Source organism: Convolutriloba macropyga, chromosome 5 (genome assembly GCF_964194025.1).
Source record: "Convolutriloba macropyga chromosome 5, txConMacr16.3, whole genome shotgun sequence".
NCBI lineage: Eukaryota > Metazoa > Xenacoelomorpha > Acoela > Convolutidae > Convolutriloba > Convolutriloba macropyga.
Genome location: NC_134472.1, coordinates 33,615,922 through 33,635,881, shown reverse-complemented (window position 1 = coordinate 33,635,881; position 19,960 = coordinate 33,615,922). Strand labels below are relative to the sequence as shown.

Sequence of the window (19,960 nt, the reverse complement as noted above, 5' to 3'; positions counted from 1 at the left end):
TGTTATAAAGACTCTGCTCCTTTTTAAATTTAGATTCCTTTGAATTTACCTCTTTCCGATGCTCTATGAAACATCGTTACGGTAATCTCACTTTAAAAAGTGGACAGAACAATAAGTAATGCAAAAATATTTACACAGGGTTACTGAACGCAGTAAATTTGATACAAGAAGACAGTTATAAACGTTTTTTATTTCTGGTTGCTTGAGGTGCTCTGGTACCTTACTTGTTGTGTTCAATATTTGAACTTATCGGAAGCATTTACTGAAGATGAGTTTCGCTATTGTTTAATATTTCAGTCCCAGCACGCAATATTCATTATTGTTATTACCAATACGCAAACAAGACCCATATATTTCTGAAGCTGTTTCTAGCAACCACCCACAGATCCATAGTTTGTGTTTGTTCTTGCTTAATTGATAAAGTGACTAATTAACTTTTGAAAAATTTAGCGCTTTTTACAGTTCCAGTGCAAACTACTCTTGTACATCATTTTAGTTTTTTTTTCTGATTCAAGCTCTTGATAGATTCCTATCATTCTACTTTATTTAACTAAAAAGTTCAGCTGCTCCTGCATATCATAGTTTTTCCACCAACATTTTCGGTTTTTTACAGAAATTATTCTTTTTACTTAGCTCAATTTATTGTTTATCTCTCAACAATTCATCTCATATATTTTTTTCCTGTAAATAATCTTGTTCATTCCTAGACAGGTAGCTGAATGAGTGTAGAAAAATCTGTTGTCAAAAAAGCATGCTCAGAACATCAAACAGTTGTTTTTGTCTTCTGTGTTGCAACACTTTATCATTTTCTTGCCAAGGATTAAAAGACAAAGAGCATCAATTTTTTTTCTGTAAAAAATCTTGATAGTTTTTAATATGGTAGCTAGATAGGTGAAGAAAATTCAATTTTCAAAAAAGCATGCTCAGAACATCAAAAAATTGTTGTCGTCTTCGGTTGTGACATTTTGCTTTCCAGTGTATAAAGGACAGAGTTTATCAACGCTGAAGGTCAAAATCTGTTTGCAAGATATAATATTGTTGGATCGTGGAGACAAACAACAACATTCTTCTTGACAACAAATTGCCCTCCAGGGACTTATCTCCCTCTCTCTCTCTCTCGTCAGACTTGCAAGCATATAAATACATAAAAACATAAACACATTCAGAAATATATACATACATTCCACTGTATACATAGAAAAAACATACACACATAAAATCAAGAACGTCTTGACATATACACACATTTACAATTTCTACACACAAACCTACGTTTCAGCTTATACTCATACAAACAAATTACTAAACTTAAGCACAGTTATATTTATTTTTAAACAAATATTCACTTTCATAAATACGTTCATTATTATATACATGAATACGCATGATTTTATACATAAAAATTTCATTCTTTCCTTTCTTTCAATTGTTTGTTCATACATAAAAAGTACAATTATGAACACATGCATGCAAACATACGTACTTGTTTTGATAGAAACATACATAGTTAAACATGTAAATACAAAAAGACATGCTTTCCACATCATCCTGCACATTTGCAAAAGTATTGTCAACAAAAACTGCTTCTGACTGCCCTTTGACATATTTTAGATTATTTCAGAAACTGGGTTGTCTAGAAACCGGTCCTACTTAGTTGAACAAAATGAAGTCCACAAAAATCACTTTTGAGTGCTCTTTCGTAGCGCAAAATCCATTTCAAACCATTTTAGGACTTTAAAAAATTGTGGAATTTTTTTCTAAAAAATTCAAAATTTTTTTATGTGTTGACCCCCCAAGCTGCCTAGATGAAGAAAAGTGAACTCAACCAAAAATCACATTTGAGTGCTCTTTCATAGCGCAAAATCCATTTCATACCATTTTATGAATTTTGAAGAGTTTCGAAAAATTTTCGGAAAAATTTTTGAATTTTTTTTTGTTTCGACCCCTATACTGCATAGGTGAAAAAAAAGTGAAGTCCACAAAAAATCACTTTTGAGAACTCTTTCATAGCGCAAAATCCATATCAGACCAATTTAGGACTTTGAAAAATTTTGAAAAATTTTTCTCAAAAATTTGAAATTTTTTATGTTTCAACCCCTATACTGCTTAGGTGAAAAAAGTAAAGTCAACAAAAAATCACTTTTTAGTGCTCTTTTATAGCGCAAAATCCATTTCATACTACTTTAGGATCGATGTTTACTTGAAAAAATTTTCGAAAAAAAATTTAAAATTTTCAATGTTATGACCCCCCATACTGCATAGGTGAAAAAAGTGAAGTCAACAAAAAATCACTTTTGAGTGCTCTTTTATAGCGCAAAATCCATTTCATACTACTTTAGGATCAAAGTTTACTTGAAAAAATTTTCGAAAAAAAATTCAACTTTCAATGTTATGACCCCCCATACTGCATAGGTGAAAAAAGTGAAGTTGACGAAAAATCATTTTTTAGTGCTCTTTTATAGCGCAAAATCCATTTCGTACCATTTAAGGACTTCAAAAAATTTTGAAAAATTTTTACAAAAAAACTGAAATTTTTTTCTAAGTTGTAGGCATCAGGTGTCTCATATAGGATTTTTCGAGTTTTTTAAAAAATCATATGATATTCTATGATTTTAGGATCTATCCAGTTATTATCTAGTGAATATTGGAACAGCCGTAATTTGCCCAGTGATTGTAGGGTGGTGGGTTTGAACACCCCCGCTACAAGAAATTTTACATCTGAAAAAGTGATTTTCTCTAAGTCAAATCAAGTTTTTTTGGTGAAGTTTTGCCAGCGTGGGTGAGAATGCACCCAGGCTGGCAAAAGTTAGCCAAAAAACTTGATTTGACTTAGAGAAAATCACTTTTTCAGAGGTAAAATTTCTTGTAGGGGGGGGGGGGAATCGAACCCCCCCCCCCTACAAGCACTAGGCAAATTACTATACTACTAATGGATAAACAGGCATTTTTTCATTGGAGGCACAAAGCTAAATTCAGTAATCGTTCAGGTAATAAGAGTGGTGCAGCTGTCAGGAAGGCCTAGTTTAAGACTATAAGATCATTTTTAGTATATTCTGAGCCTTAATTGGAGAAATTTTTCACAATTTTTTTAGACTTTTTTGGAATTACTCTTGAATAGACGTTTGTCAAAATTGAGGATGGGATTTTACAAAAATTAATCACTTTTATGGACAACTTATGAGCTATATGTTTCGGTATTGAAATAGGAAAAAAATTATACTAATTTTTGCTTTTTCATTTTTTAAAATTTTTTATTTTCAGGTTTTCGACCGTAGTGGCCGAGGAACTTTCACTGGGGTTTCTAGTGGCAATGAAATTGTTGTCAACTTTTTCATTCCATAAAATTTTGCACTTCTTGATTAAACTTGCAGTTTTTATCAATTTTTGTGATTTCTTTTTTTTTGTTTTTCCAGCCCCAGAGGCCAAGTAACCTCCTCCAGGCGTTCATAATAAGTAACTCCATAGTTTCTAGCGGTAATGGAATGATTTTGGCGTTAATGGATGGTTAATTTATTGTCATGAACTTGAGTCACGAACATCGTTATAATATCGCGCAGATTTGCGTTTTTTGTGATAAAATTTGATTTTTTTTTTCAATTTTTTTGAAAACTACCTGAGTTTTTCTGAGCTTTTCGATCATCAGGGGGACAATTATACGTTTTTGTGTCTTGCAGATGGGTAACTGGGCAAATTCAACGGGCAGGCAAAATGGTTTTGAACATATTAATATTGCAAAGCTAATTTTGCTGATCAATATTTTTGGAGCCTAAGAAAGCTTCATCATTCATTGAAAAGTTGCCAAAAAATAGATCAATTGTTGAAGGGAACTTTTAAAATTTTTTATTCCTCGGGAAACTTTGAAGTATGATGTTTTCAAAACTTTTTTTTATCTCATACGACTTTTCATTTTACGCTTACGAACTAAGGGAGTCAAGAAGATGTCTTCAAAATGAAAAAAAGGTTGATTTTTATGCGACACAATTAAAACAAGTCAAGATCGGCCTATTTAGATAGCAGCAAATACAACGTTAGTTTTTGATCAAAAAATTTTTTTTAAAAAAACGGGCAGATGGAATCAAAGGAAATTATTTCAAAAATCAGTTGACCATAATTTTTTTGAGCCGTGTTCTTTATGCCCGACAGATAACGAATTTGCCACTACAATGTTCTTGCATTTTGAAGAACACAACTTATTTGACTTAGAATTTGTCTAATGCTCATTGGTTTTATATGTTTTTGATTATCAGCAAAAATTTAGGTCGAAAAACTATATGCAGAATGAAGCTAGAGAAACAAATGAGATGAAGACAAAAACATTTTTTAAAATGTCGTTTATTGCCCAAACCAGACTTGGAAAGCGTTCTGAACTGGAATTTTGATCCGGTTTATTTTTTATCGTTGACTAACAAAGGTGGTCACGTGTGTCTGTAAAAGAAAAATTTTTAAGCTGAAAACTTCGAAGATAGGTTTAGTTAGGAAAAAGAGCTGTTGCTGATCACTTTACAATCTGTTCCTCAAACACCTCAAAATGAATTTGAAAAGCTAGTCTTTTTGTGACACCAGTGAGGTTGGTCTCAATGAGGGGACGTTACTTTTTATTGAGAGGAATAAGTTTCAGCCCTTTGCTGTCAACATGTGGAAATGAACGGACACCAAATAACAAAAGTCAAATTCGACCAAAAAATGTTTTGAGGTTTTATTCAACTTATTGGTTTTTTTTTACGTTTGAATATCACTTTTGGCCAGCAATTAAGTGTTTAAGTTCAGTCTTGAAAGCTGATGGATGTAAAAACTTCCATTTCTGGATTTTATAAAAAATGCAAATACTCTTAATCATCTTTTTTCAAACCAAAATTTTGCTCACTCCTACTCATTAATCAAAAATTGTTTGGTTCATGAGAAAGGATAAATTGCTTCTGCCCCACTGAGAATTTAACAAAAATAGAAAAATACAAAAATGTTTTTCTATGAGAAAAGGTTTTTTTCTTATTGACGTCAATATTTAGTAATAATAAAAACTGATGCTGAACAAAAACTTGTCTTGTTGTTTTGTTATAAAATCTGAAATTAAGTTGTCAGAATGCTGAAACTTTGAAAATTAGTAAACCGTTAAAAAAAAAAATTTAAGTTTTTGTGTCTGCAAACTTGACGTTAGTTTTCTAACGAAAAGTCAATCAATTGACAACCAATGAGACAGAAAGCAGACTTTCAAATCGTTCAAAAAAGTTTATCGTGTTTTGTCTACTCGGTTGTGTAAAATAAGAGAATGTTTTGCAGACATCTGTTGATATTTATTCAACCTAAACATATTTCAAATACTGCAGAGTTTCTCGACAAATGACGGTTTGTGACGTTGCTCGACGGCACATCAGCGAACCCCGCCTAATCGTTTTTATGAGTTCAAAAAATTTTTGTTTTTGTTATCTTTCGTTTACTATTTTTTCACATAAGAATTTCAGAATTTGAAGTTAATCCACAAAAATATTTAATTTGTTTGAAGATGAATGGCTATCTTGTAAGATGATGCAAGCTTATGACCGAGTTCTATGAGCTGATGCATAATCTTTCAAATTACTTTCTGACAAAATCTTACGAAATAAACATTAATCGTACAAGAATCTTCTATGATAGGCATTCCTCCTACTTGAGCAAAAATTCCTACCAAGAATTTTGTAAGTTCTCGCAAGATAGTCATCCTGTCTTGACAGGAGTATTGACACTTTCTTTGGAAGTCGAATTTTGTCGGTACAGGTAGATGCTCTCCATAAGTCTCTATTAACTTCAAATCATGTTTCAGATGCAAAGAGGGGTCTGAGTCTGTCAACATCACGTGATTCCGCAACTGCAGCAGAGCACTGGATCACAGACATATCCCCACAACTGGCACACAGTTACGACTCAGACTCACACTGCCAATACGTTTATCACACTCTTGGATACAAAAACTACACAGAGTTATTGCTCAGGGCACGAAGTTCAAACGGACAAGCTGAACAGTCTTCTGGCCTTACATAATCATATGGATGTATTAATCAAAGGATTTCTATTGAGAAATTAAAAATGGGAAAAACTTTACAGGTTTTTTCCGAAAACAATGTCCTCACATTAAAACTCACATAATTATATCGCAAAAGAAAAAGTTTATAAATTTAGTTTCCGAAAATTTATTAACTCACGTACTTTGTGTTTGACTATATTCTCATCATGAACGATATTGTATGCGCAATTAGCCCTATTTAAAACAGTGTTTTTTATAAACCAAATATTAAATTGAGAAAAACGATGGTAAAAATGAGATTCTGTAGAACTAAACTCAGATCGTTCAAAACTTCTGAAAGACTCCCTATTGCGTGATCCAACAAGTTCTAGAGAGACCTTCTGCTAATCCTGACGCTCCTCTTGGCTTCTCTCAGGTTCCTGGGCTTCTCTTCTTCAAGAAGACAACCTCACTTCTGTTGTTGCTACTGTACTCAGGGGGAAAGACGAGGTGCAGCTTGACGATTGTATTGGTTTCATTTTTCTTCTGGAGAGGGTTGCAGGAGATAGGGCCAAGTCCAATCCGATATTGATGCTCAAAAGGTCCGAAAAATTGGTCTTGAATTATTCACAGTCCTCTTTTAATACATTTTTGTATGCCTTAAGTTTAGCCAATCAAAACAATGGCGTCAGAACCTTGCTCTTTTTTTCTGTTAATACGTAGTGCATGGAGCATAAACTTGGTATTATCAGCTCTCGCATCGGCATCTCTTTCTATTGTGTGCATGTATTTAAAAATTATTCAGAACCACACGCCAATTTTTCAAGAGATTTACTTTTTGATAAACTGCTCAAATGTGCTTTTACTAAATGAGGGATATGAAATTGATACTTTATTAAAATGTTAATATAATTCGCTTTATGCTGCTATCAGCCATCTGAGTCTTGCTTTATTGCTGGCTTTTGTTACTAAAATCAACCTAATGCCTTTCTGTTTCAATTTTCGCATATTTCTTTTGCTTGGTTTATCAACTATGAAGATTTGGTGAATTTTGGATCTACTACGAAAGGAGGCAATAAACGCACAAGAATTCAGAAAGGTCGGCGAGTCATTTACAAAAGAGAAATTAAAAGGCAAGGCAGTTTTAATTTTTATATGAAAATACAATATATATATATAATATATATATGTTGGTGAATATATCTTGTGAATAGCGCTTGGCTAAGGCATATTTGTTTTGCTTTCAGCATTTGAGGCTTTGTTACAATTATTTCACTCCTAAATTGCGTCTATTTTAACATCCTACCACCCTACACCTTGCCTTTTATTCTCAATACATTGGAAGAGTGTTAACTTAAATTGAAAATGTGATGCCCAAGCCACACATCAGATACACAACTTGTATTGTTTTTTTCAGCTATTTGTGTTTTTCTAACACTCGATAATCATGAGTTCTCATGCAATTCAAGCGATTTGAACAGAATCGTTAGTTGAGTCAGCTATTCGAGCAATTTCAGGTGACTCATTTTTCACGAATCCTCTCTTGTTGAATCAATAATTTATTGTTAGTTGCTTTTTGAGGCTATTTGGCCAAATCGTGGACAAATGTGACATTACTTAGTCCCCATTTTGTAATTTTGCGGCATCTCAAGAGCACCGTCAATCGTGGAAAACAGTAACGGGATGTCTTCACTGTTTCCCGTGCCTTACATCACTGGTACTCCACAAAAGGCGAGCGCGTTGATAGTTTTAACAGACTGTGGTGTTTAATTATAACTTGCTTATAATTACGGAAGAACTACTAAAAACTCCCACAGAAAGCCGATCACAATCATTGATATTTTTATCTATAATCATACACATATTTTGGCATATAATTCGAACGCGTGCGATTGATAACGCGTTCCTGAAAGAGAGCGAAAGCGTGTTTTATTACTGAGACTTGATGCGTTTCTTATCGAGCGTAGATATTTATAGCTTGCTATAATAAAAATCCGTGAAAATTTTAGGAGGGCAGTTTTGAATTTAACACTAATTGCTGATTGATTAATCAATTAATAAACAAAACAGTGCAAATTAAATTCATCGGTAAAGGCCTTTTCGCCTAAGTTTAGCTCTCGGCATTTCCGAATAAGCCTAATCATCTGTTTTGAAAATTTTCACAGTCGTGCTATTTTTGATCATCTTATTTTTACAAGGAACAATTTATGTAGCGATAAAACTCCATAAAACTACATATATTTTATTATATGAGTATGGGTAATCAAACTATATATGACTTAGTTATATTCCTAAATTTTTTATAGTGTTCAACTCGGGGTGGCAGTACCATCAAATGTTTCGATGGTCGTTTAATTTTTCTTTTTGGTATAAAAACTAGTGGAAATGAAGGCTCCAACAGTTCATTCAGTTGACATATATTGCAAAAATAAACAGTTACTGTCAAGCCCGTTATGGTAGACGAAGCAATTCTGCGCTTGGGAGCGTGAGATCTCCGTCAATTAAGCAGGGAAGAGCAAAATAAATAGCTTCATGTTTTGAGACATCAATTTTGGTTTTACTTAACCCTTGATGAACAACCTTTGTAACAATACAAAGATTATTTTTTATTTCATATAGGACATATAGTTTCTTAAAAAGAACCATATATGATGTTTCAATGGTCATTAGGATTCAAGAAACCAAAATCATTTCTATATAGAGTAGTTGTTTATAGTCTTATGCTGCTCGTGATCATCATAGGCATTGCTACCAATAAACAAACTTCCGCAAGAACAAGAGATAACAAAAGTTGCTAAGTTGTATATGACTCAGAATGATTAGTAAGACTCTGTTTTGCGGCCAAACTCGGGTATCTTTTATGTTGCGTGAGTGATCGTTAGGTAAGGTTAGATGTTTTAGTGTCCCATGGAGCTTCTACAGCAGAGAGCATATTTATGAAGACGAATAGTAATTTGTTGTTTAGAAGTCATTTTGAATGCTTGAACGCAAATTATTAGACTAAGACAAGCAAACGCACTTAACGCACTTTACACATTTTCAGAACTCAATACTTTTCTGACATGATTTTTGCACCCTTAAATTGTTACTTTACTTAAATGTTAAAAATTTTAAGTTTCCCAGGATGAAGTCCTCGAACAAAGACAGGTATAGTTCAGGCAGACCTGTGTCGCGGATAGGGGACCCAATGCGACCGAGCCCATAGTCTGGACAAGTTTTCGGTCACGCTGCTCCATCTTGCCCATACCTGTCCGGATCTGTTCGGTCTGGCTCATACCTGAATTGACTAGGTTTGGTCTGGCTCATACCCAATCGTCGGTCTGTTTGGTCCGGCCTATACCTAAATTTTGGTCTGGTCCCTACCTATTTTTTGGCGCAAACCCGAAAAAAAATTTGGTATGTTAACCTCCTTGGTAACGTAATATTAAGAGCTCTAATCAACATCAAACAAACTCTTTGGACTGATCAAAGCCCAGAAGTCCAGTTCAATGCTGTAACCGTCGAGTATCCCTAAAAAGTTAATTAAGCCATAGTTACAGAAACTTTGTTTTGAAAATCAGAAACCAAAGATCAGATTTCAATGACTCAAAACCCAGAGAGCACCGATTCAGGAGTTCTAAATACGATTCCGGATTTTTAATCCTGAAACAAATTGGAAAGATCTGGGTCTTACCGGGAAAGTTGCAGGGATTGTAAGACGAGGTCGGTTTCCGCGTTTTCTGTTAGGATAAAACAAGATGAAACATTACCGGCTGACAACACCAGGGCATAAAAATTCTCGGCTGGATTGCCGGCGAAAATGCGGGACCGAGAATGTTAAAATTTTCACCAGGAATTCTCAAAATTTTCACGGCAATTTGGGATATCCGGAAATTTAAAAAATCCGTGCAGGAATCACGGAGCTTTTCTCTCGCATTTGGAGAACTGGGAAAAATTTCAAATGGAAAACCCGTGTTCAAAAAAGTACTACTGTGAAAAGTCGTTTATTTGTTTGTTTGTTGTTTGTTTGTTTGATTAATAACTTGAAAAAATTTGCTGGGCAGAAATTGAATAGTTGGTGAAATTTCATGCAATCAGATATTGCATTGCAGACAACAGTACAAGTATGTATAGAATGCTCCCATCACTGATTTGAAGCATCACAGTTGCAACCAGAAGTGAAAAATAGAGATCTGATTTAGCCTGTTCGATCGTACATTTTGGCTTTTCTTAAATAGTTTATCAGAAATGCCAGAAACGGTTAATTGAATCAGTCGTTGTTTTTTGTCTTTTTTTCCTAATGTTTCATCAGGCTGACCTGCAGAAAATTTTTTGGTGAAGCATCCCACTGAAGGATAAGCCCTTCAATCGGATTACTAACGAAAATGCTGACAGAATTAGGCTTATGCCGGAAGAGGCTTCAGGACTTTGTCAGAACTTCTCCATTGAAATAAACCTCATGAATGAGCTCTTATCAAGTCCTTTTTCAAATCCTGAACATTGTGAAGACTTGTCATGACTTCTTAAGTCTAAGTCAAGTCATGGCCAAGACTTGGCATTCATTTCGTGAGTCAAGTCTTCACCCGGACCTGAGTCTCATAAATAATCAGTACTTAATCATACTAGTTTTATTCTGAGTTTTACCATGCCAAGAGTTCTTATTAAGGCATTTAATAGACATTTCATGGTAAGATCCAGAGTAAAATAATGAACTTAGCCTGTACATAATGATCATTATTCTGATATTTTCATGAACTTAGCCTGTACTTAATGATCTATTTCTGATTTTTGATCTGAACAGCAGAGTTTTCAGCCTATTTTTGTCTCATCGGCAAGAAAAAAATCCTCCTTTGCACTTAATCTAAAACTTAAAAAACTTCCCCTAAAACAAGAAAAAGTTTGGTAAAAATTCTCTAGGAAAGCCAAAAATTAATTCATTATGATTATTGTTAATTGGATATATTACACGATTTTACTAAAAATTGCAGTTTTTTAGTTGATTTAGTTTTTGCCCTTTTGCAACACTGCATTCTCATTTTCACATCTCTTTCTCTCTCTGCATAGCTACTGAAGGTATCTGGTCTCGTGCCTGCCATCTGAAACCAACATTGCATGGTTTTCATGGACACCTGCCATCTGGGAAAAGTTCTCGTAGTCCAGCGTTCAGGGGAAAAAGTACACAGCCATGTCCAACGTAGCACATCAACATCCACGTGGTTCAGCAAAATGTTTGAAACATTAGAAGCAAACAAACAACAAGCACTGAAAACAGAATCAATGGCATAAGAACTTGGCCTGTTTTAAATTTAAATCACACATCAAACCACAGAGTGAAGTTTGCTGAAACTTGAATTAAAAACGTGAACACTTTTAAAAAAGTACTTTTGAAAACCTTCAGTAATAAAGTGACGTTGTCATCCAAAACTAAAAAAGTCGCCTGCACGCCCAATATTTAGTAGTACTTTTTAAACAAAGAAAGATTTGAAGCCACATAAGATAAAATGGCGATGAAAGACGAAGAACACCACTCATTCGATATTCGGGTCTTTCCTATTATACCCCCCTGCCAGCTTAGTAGTCAGATAACCTATAGGCCCCCCATCATGATAATTATGCTATAATGGGGGGCTATAATTCCATGCGGGTTAAAATTGGAAATACCCCTATCTTTGAGGAAGGAGAATAAACATAGCTGGCAGACTGCCATAAAAAAGCCGCAATAGCTTTGTAGATCTGCAGTTTAGAAAAACACTAAACATACCAAATTTTGATTTAGAAGCTTTAATAGTTTTTGCTGCTTCTATTAACTGCTCTCTAAACAAAAGTCAATTTCAAAGCAAGGGAGTGTTTTTGAGGATGAGGCAGGTCACGTGTGAGCAAAAATTAATCACGCGAATGAAAAAAAAACTCGCTCCACTAAAAGAGCTTTAAAAATAATTTGACCGAGTTTTTGCACAAAAAGCACAAAAATGTACCCCTTAGCTCCCCCCCCCCCCCCCTGATTCAATTAACCTCCCAGCCCCGTATGCACTTATGATTTACCATTTGTTTTCCATTTTATATATGTATTCCAATTGTGTATCGTCAGTCCATAAATGTATCCGTTTCCGTTGAGCTAAAACCAGGACATACAAGAATTTCCATTACAATCTGAAATAAACACTAAAAATCTGCAATTTCTTTCAAAATTGGGGTGTTTCCTGTCACACGACGTGTATTTTCTGGACTTGGCGGGTACTTTTTTTAATGATGAAACGTTATTCTCAATGTTTTAAGATAGTAAACTCATCGTCATGATCAAAAAGTGCATCGCCCAAAGTTTCCAAATTTCGTTTCGAAATTTTCAATTTTTTTCATGAATCTATTATGAACATCATGAGAATCAAAACCAAGGATGTACAGTCCATTTTCAGAAAAAAAGCTATCTATGGGACTTATACTGCGCAACGTGAGTAGGATGATACTCTTAGGATACATTTATACAGTACTGACTCGAAAATATACAAGGGGAATACAGTGTTACAGTACTGAAATGCTCTGAAACATCAGAAACAAACAAACAACAGGCACTGAAAACAGAATCAACGGCATAAGAAGAACTTGGCCTGTTTTAAGTTTAAATCACAACCAAACCACAGAGTGGAGTCTGTTGAAACTTGAATTAAAAACGTGAACACTTTAAAAAAGCACTTTTGAACACTTTCAGTAAACAAGTGACATTGTCATCCAAAACTAAAAAATTGCCTGCATGCCCAAAATTTAGTAGTATTTTTCAAACAAAGAAAGATGTGAAGCCAAGTCAGACAAGATGGCGATGAAAGGCGAAGAACACCACTAATTCTATATTCGGGTCTTTTCCATTATACCCCCTCCCAGCTTAGTAGTCAGATAACCTATAGGCCCCCCATCATAATAATTATACTATGATGGGGGGTTATAATTTCATAGGGGTGATAATTGGAAAGACCCCTATATTCGAGGAAGAAGAATAAACATAGCTGGCAGATTGCCAGAAAATAGCCGCAATAGCTTTGAAGATCTGCAGTCTAAAAAGACATTAAAAGACAGACCAAATTTTGATTTAGAAGCTTAAATAGTTTTTGCTGCTTCTGTTAGCTGCTCTCTAAACAAAAGTCAATTTCAAAGCGAGGAAGTCATTTTTGAGGGTGAGGCAGGTCACGTGTGAGCAAAAATTTAATCACGCGAATGAACAAAAAAACTCGCTCCACTAAAAGAGCTTTGAAAATAATTTGACCGAGTTTTTGCTTAAAGAGCACAAAAATGTATCCCTTAGCCCCCCCCCCATGATTCAATTAACCTCCAAGCCCACTATGGACTTATGATTTACCATTTGTTTTCCAATTTATATATGTATTCCAATTGTAAATCGTCAGTCCATTCTAAAAGGAATCTAAATAAATCGTCAGTCCATTCTAAAGTAAATGTAAAATAAACACTAAAAATCTGCAATTTCTGTCAAAATTGGGCTGTTTCCTGTCACTCGGCGTGTATTATCTGGTCTTGGCGGGTACTTTTTTTTAATGATGAAACGTTATTCTCAATGTCTTAAGATAGTAAACTCATTGTCATGATCGAAAAGTGGATCGCCCAAAGTTTCTAAATTTTTTTCGAAATTTTCAAATTTTTTCATGAGTTTATTATGAACATCACGAGAATCAAAACCAAGGATGTACAGTCCATTTTCAGAAAAAAAACCTATCTATGGGACTTATACTGCACATCATGAGTAGGATGATACTCTTAGGATACACTTATACAGTACTGGGCCAAAGATATACAATTGGAATAAATGTTACAGTACTGAAATGCTCTGAGACTCAAGTCCGAGCTAAAAGTGTGATTAGTCAGGGAACAGTTGCCGCAGTTGAAGAAGAGGTGTACGTTCCAGAAACTTGGGAAAAAACTCAGCGGGGGTTTTGAATGTACCAAAATGTGCAGAATGTGTAAAACTTGTGTAGGGAAAAATTGGAAACTTTATATAAAATGAGCACTGAAAAGCGCAAACAGCGGCTGAGAAAATTTTTTTATCGGTGGAAAAGATCTTTTATAACTATCTGCCCAATGTGTTGACAAGTGCTGAAATAATGTGCAAATGCGTTGAAACTTCAGCAAAACAGCTGATAATTTTCAGCGACCGTTAGCTCATTTGATATAAGATTTTTATTAATTATCTGTACACTATAAACAACGAGCTTTCTTACTTTCATCTCATAACTTTCATAATTTTGACCATAACTGAAAATGAAAAATTTTGGAGGAAAATTCTATTTACGAAAGGGAGGAAAGTCATTTATATATAAATTCATATACGGAACTTGTGAAAATTCGGATAATGATGATAATTGATTTTCAAAATATCAAGATATGCGCAGCTAGCATTTCTGGTAGAATTATTTCTTGTAATCTAGCCGCTAAGCAGTGTTGCTTTTGCACTTCAGCTGACTGAAAACTTTTTTGATTGGTTCATGGAATGGCTTCAGAAGAATAATTAGGGTCAATGAACTAACGAAACCATAGCTAATTTTCAATGTTCGTAGTGCAACTTCAGCAGCCCAATTGCGTTTTATCAGCGACAAGTTGAGGTTCTGATCGTTAGTTTTTAGCGGTCCGTAAACGCCGCAAATATAACCGTAGTCTTTTATCGTTACCATCAGCTCGTAGAAAGCATTGCCTGCACAGTCGTTACCAAAAGTCTAACAAAAAACGGCAATCAAAATTAAACACAGCCGGAAGACTCCGGAAACGAGCCAAAGAATAATATCAACTAAAAATCAAAACAACGTACAATAAGCAACACATAGCCTACCAATGATGAGTTAAGGGACTAGAATCATTTGTTACAAATTTCTCCTCAACTGGAAAGTGGATACTTAAAGGTGCATTTTAGTGATATTCAGATATACCGACCTCTTGTCCTCCATGATGTAAGTCATCAATGACTGTTTTCGTTTTTAGGTCAGAAGCGTGAACAATGGATGAAAAAAAATCTGTGTTAAATGTACAGAAGACAAAAAGCTACAATTTAATACAAGACCCAACAACCAGATGAATGAGAATATGGTTCAAAAAGAGCTAATTCTAAATGAAAAATAAGTAAACAAACAACCACAAAACGTATGAAAACAAAGGTTGATTTTGTGTTTTTGCTGTTTTGTGTATATGTGTTTCTCTCTCTCTCTCTCTCTCTCTCTCTCTCTCTCTCTCTCCGGCTCGAATGTCCTCTCTAAAATCCTCCCATTTTGATGTAAGAGTGGGTGGGTAATTTGTCTATGGGGGTAAATTGATGTAAGAGTGTGGGGATAATTTGTTCAGAGGGGGTAAAATGATGTAAGAGTTGCAATGATGCAATGGGAGGATTTTTGAGGAATTACCCCCCTGACTGAAATTTACATGTAAGAGTGGGCTGCAATGGGCTGCAATGGGAGGACTTTTCAGGAATTACCCCCCTGACTGAAATTGCCATCTAAGAGTGGGCTGCAATGGGCTGCAATGGGAGGACTTTTCAGGAATTACCCCCTGACTGAAATTGCCAGGTAAGAGTGGGCTGCAATTGGCTGCAATGGGAGGACTTTTCAGGAATTACCCCCTGACTGAAATTGACATGTAAGAGTGGGCTGCAATGGGAGGAATTTTCAGGAATTACACCTCTCCCCCCTGATTGAAATTCAGAGGGGTTAAAATGATATAAGAGTTGGGCTGCCAAAGGGGGGTAAAATGGTGTAAGAGTGAGGGGGTAATTTGTTCAGAGGGGATAAATTGAGCTAAGATTTGAGCTGCCAAGGGGGGTAAAATGGTGTAAGAGTGAGGGTGTAATTTTTTCAGAGGGGGTAAAATGATGTAAGAATTGGGCTGCCAAGGGGGGTAGAATGGTGTAAGAGTGAGGGGTTAATTTGTCCAGAGGGGGTAACATGAGCTAAGATGAGCTGCCAAGTGGGGTAAAATGTTGTAAGAGTGAGGGGTCATTTGTTCAGAGGGGGTTAATGATGTAAGAGTCGGGCTGCCAAGGGGGGGGGGGGGGGTAAAATGGTGGAAGAAGGAGGGGGTAATTTGTTCAGAGGGGGTTTAAAGATGTAAGAGTTGGGCTGCCAAGGGGGGGTAAAGTGGCGTAAGAGTAAGGGGGTAATTTGTCCAGAGGGGATAAAATGATGTAAGAATTGGGCTGCCAAGGGGAGTAAAATGTTGTAATAGTGAGGGAGTAATTTGTTCAGAGGGGGTTTAATGATGTAAGAGTTGGGCTGCCAAGGGGGGTAAAATGGTGTAAGAAGGAGGGGGTAATTTGTTCAGAGGGGGTTTAAAGATGTAAGAGTTGGGCTGCCAAGGCGGTTAAAATGGTGTAAGGGTGAGGGGGTAATTTGTTCAGAGGGGGTAAAATGATGTAAGAGTTGGGCTGTCAAGGGGTGTATAATGGTGTACGAGTGAGGGGGTAATTTGTTCAGAGGGGGTAAATTGAGCTAAGATTTGAGCTGCCAAGTGGGGTAAAATGGTGTAAGAGTGAGGGTGTAATTTTTTCAGAGGGGGTAAAATGATGTAAGAGTCGGGCTGCCAAGGGGGTAGAATGGTGTAAGAGTGAGGGGGTATTTTGTTCAGAGGGGGTAAAGTTAGATAAGAGTTGGGCTGCCAAGGGGGGTAAAATGGTGTAAGAGTGAGGGGGTAAATTGTTCAGAGGGGGTTTAAAGATGTAAGAGTTGTTCAGGGGGGGGGGGGTAAAATGATGTAAGAGTTGGGCTGCCAAGGGGGGCAAAATGGTGTAAAAGTTAGGGGGTAATTTGTTCAGAGGGGGTTTAAAGATGTAAGAGTTGGGCTGCCAGGGGGGGGGGGGTAAAATGGTGTAAGAGTGGGGGGGGGGGTTTGTTCAGAGGGGGTAAAATGATGTAAGAGTCGGGCTGCCAAGGGGGTAGAATGGTGTAAGAGTGAGGGGGTATTTTGTCCAGAGGGGGTAAAGTTAGATAAGAGTTGGGCTGCCAAGGGGGGTATAATGGTGTAAGAGTTAGGGGGTAATTTGTTCAGAGGGGGTTTAAAGATGTAAGAGTCGGGCTGCCAAGGGGGGTAGAATGGTGTACGAGCGAGGGTGTAATTTTTTCAGAGGGGGTAAAATTAGGTAAGAGTTGGGCTGCCAAGGCGGGTAAATTGTTGTAAGAGTGAGGGGTTAGTTTGTCCAGAGGGGGTAACATGAGCTAAGATTTGAGCTGCCAAGGGGGTAAAATGTTGTAAGAGTGAGGGGTAATTTGTTCAGAGGGGGTTTAATGATGTAAGAGTTGGGCTGCCAAGGGGGGTAAAATGGTGTGAGATTTAGGGGGTAATTTGTTCAGAGGGGGATTAAAGATGTAAGAGTTGGGCTGCCAAGGGGGGTAAAATGGTGTAAGAGTGGGGGTGGGGGGTGGGGGTAATTTGTTCAGAGGGGGTAAAATGATGTAGGATTCGGGCTGCCAAGAGGGTAGAATGGTGTAAGAGTGAGGGGGTATTTTGTCCAGAGGTCTAAAGTTAGATAAGAGTTGGGCTGCCAAGGCGGGTAAATTGTTGTAAGAGTGAGGGGTTAATTTGTCCAGTGGGGGTAACATGAGGTAAGAATTGAGCTGCCAAGAGGCGTAAAATGTTGTAAGAGTGAGGGGTAATTTGTTCAGAGGGGGTTTAATGATTTAAGAGTTGGGCTGCCAAGGGGGGTAAAATGGTGTAAGATTTAGGGGGTAATTTGTTCAGAGCGGGATTAAAGATGTAAGAGTTGGGCTGCCAAGTGGGATAAAATGGTGTAAGAGTGGGGGTGGGGGGTGGGGGTAATTTGTTCAGAGGGGGTAAAATGATGTAAGAGTCGGGCTGCCAAGAGGGTAGAATGGTGTAAGAGTGAGGGGGTATTTTGTCCAGAGGTGTAAAGTTATATAAGAGTTGGGCTGCCAAGGCGGGTAAATTGTTGTAAGAGTGAGGGGTTAATTTGTCCAGTGGGGGTAACATGAGCTAAGAATTGAGCTGCCAAGAGGGGTAAAATGTTGTAAGAGTGAGGGGTAATTTGTTCAGAGGGGGTTTAATGATGTAAGAGTTGGGCTGCCAAGGGGGGTAGAATGGTGTAAGAGCGAGGGTGTAATTTTTTCAGAGGGGGTAAAATTAGGTAAGAGTTGGGCTGCCAAGGCGGGTAAATTGTTGTAAGAGTGAGGGGTTAGTTTGTCCAGAGGGGGTAACATGAGCTAAGATTTGAGCTGCCAAGGGGGTAAAATGTTGTAAGAGTGAGGGGTAATTTGTTCAGAGGGGGTTTAATGATGTAAGAGTTGGGCTGCCAAGGGGGGTAAAATGGTGTAAGATTTAGGGGGTAATTTGTTCAGAGGGGGATTAAAGATGTAAGAGTTGGGCTGCCAAGGGGGGTAAAATGGTGTAAGAGTGGGGGTGGGGGGTGGGGGTAATTTGTTCAGAGGGGGTAAAATGATGTAAGATTCGGGCTGCCAAGAGGGTAGAATGGTGTAAGAGTGAGGGGGTATTTTGTCCAGAGGTCTAAAGTTAGATAAGAGTTGGGCTGCCAAGGCGGGTAAATTGTTGTAAGAGTGAGGGGTTAATTTGTCCAGTGGGGGTAACATGAGCTAAGAATTGAGCTGCCAAGAGGGGTAAAGTGTTGTAAGAGTGAGGGGTAATTTGTTCAGAGGGGGTTTAATGATTTAAGAGTTGGGCTGCCAAGGGGGGTAAAATGGTGTAAGATTTAGGGGGTAATTTGTTCAGAGGGGGATTAAAGATGTAAGAGTTGGGCTGCCAAGGGGGGTAAAATGGTGTAAGAGTGGGGGTGGGGGTGGGGGTAATTTGTTCAGAGGGGTAAAATGATGTAAGATTCGGGCTGCCAAGAGGGTAGAATGGTGTAAGAGTGAGGGGGTATTTTGTCCAGAGGTCTAAAGTTAGATAAGAGTTGGGCTGCCAAGGCGGGTAAATTGTTGTAAGAGTGAGGGGTTAATTTGTCCAGTGGGGGTAACATGAGCTAAGAATTGAGCTGCCAAGAGGGGTAAAGTGTTGTAAGAGTGAGGGGTAATTTGTTCAGAGGGGGTTTAATGATTTAAGAGTTGGGCTGCCAAGGGGGTAAAATGGTGTAAGATTTAGGGGTAATTTGTTCAGAGGGGGATTAAAGATGTAAGAGTTGGGCTGCCAAGGGGGGTAAAATGGTGTAAGAGTGGGGGTGGGGGGGTGGGGGTAATTTGTTCAGAGGGGGTAAAATGATGTAAGAGTCGGGCTGCCAAGAGGGTAGAATGGTGTAAGAGTGAGGGGGTATTTTGTCCAGAGGTGTAAAGTTATATAAGAGTTGGGCTGCCAAGGCGGGTAAATTGTTGTAAGAGTGAGGGGTTAATTTGTCCAGTGGGGGTAACATGAGCTAAGAATTGAGCTGCCAAGAGGGGTAAAATGTTGTAAGAGTGAGGGGTAATTTGTTCAGAGGGGGTTTAATGATGTAAGAGTTGGGCTGCCAAGGGGGTAAAATGGTGTAAGAGTGGGGGGGGTGGGTAATTTGTTCAGAGGGGGTTTAAAGATGTAAGAGTTGGGCTGCCAAGGGGGGTAAAAAGGTGTAAGAGTGAGGGGGTAATTTGTTCAGAGGGGGTTAAATGATGTAAGAGTTGGGCTGCCAAGGGGGGGGGTAAAATGGTGTAAGAGTGAGGGGTTATTTTGATGAGATGGGGCAACTCTAACAAGTATTATTCATACATTTAGACAGTCAAGAGTTGGACAAGCTTAGATGGTTCTGAGGATAAGGCGACGCAGCTGAGGGTACAGAGGTTGTGGGTTCAAGACTGGCAGTCTTCAGGTATGTGGGCTAAAACAATATAAGATTGAGGGGGTAAAATGATGTAAAAGTTGGGCTGCCAGGGGGGGGGGGGGGGCTAAAATGATGTAAGAGTTGGGCTGCCAGGGGGGGGGGGGGGCTAAAATGATGTAAAAGTTGGACTGCCAAGGGGGGTAAAATGATGTAAGAGTCGGGCTGCAATGGGAGTATTTTTTAGGAAAATGCAGCTCAAAAACTCTTAC

At 37.5% G+C, this 19,960-nt stretch overlaps 2 protein-coding genes across 2 annotated transcripts in view; one reads left to right on the top strand and one right to left on the bottom strand.

The window, feature by feature from the left end:
* LOC142339966 (carbohydrate sulfotransferase 1-like) overlaps positions 1–6,246 on the top strand; it is a 38,452-nt gene extending 32,206 nt beyond the window's left edge. Inside the window, exon 6 of the mRNA XM_075390338.1 lies at positions 5,798–6,246. Within this exon, the coding sequence (XP_075246453.1) occupies positions 5,798–6,015 (218 nt within the window). The 3' untranslated portion in view covers positions 6,016–6,246. The remainder of the gene's footprint in view (positions 1–5,797) is intronic.
* Positions 6,247–14,388: 8,142 nt separating this feature from the next.
* The window catches only part of LOC142340349 (uncharacterized), a 67,945-nt gene continuing 62,373 nt past the window's right edge, over positions 14,389–19,960 (bottom strand). Inside the window, exon 3 of the mRNA XM_075390923.1 lies at positions 14,389–14,648. Coding sequence (XP_075247038.1) covers positions 14,389–14,648 — 260 coding nt within the window. The remainder of the gene's footprint in view (positions 14,649–19,960) is intronic.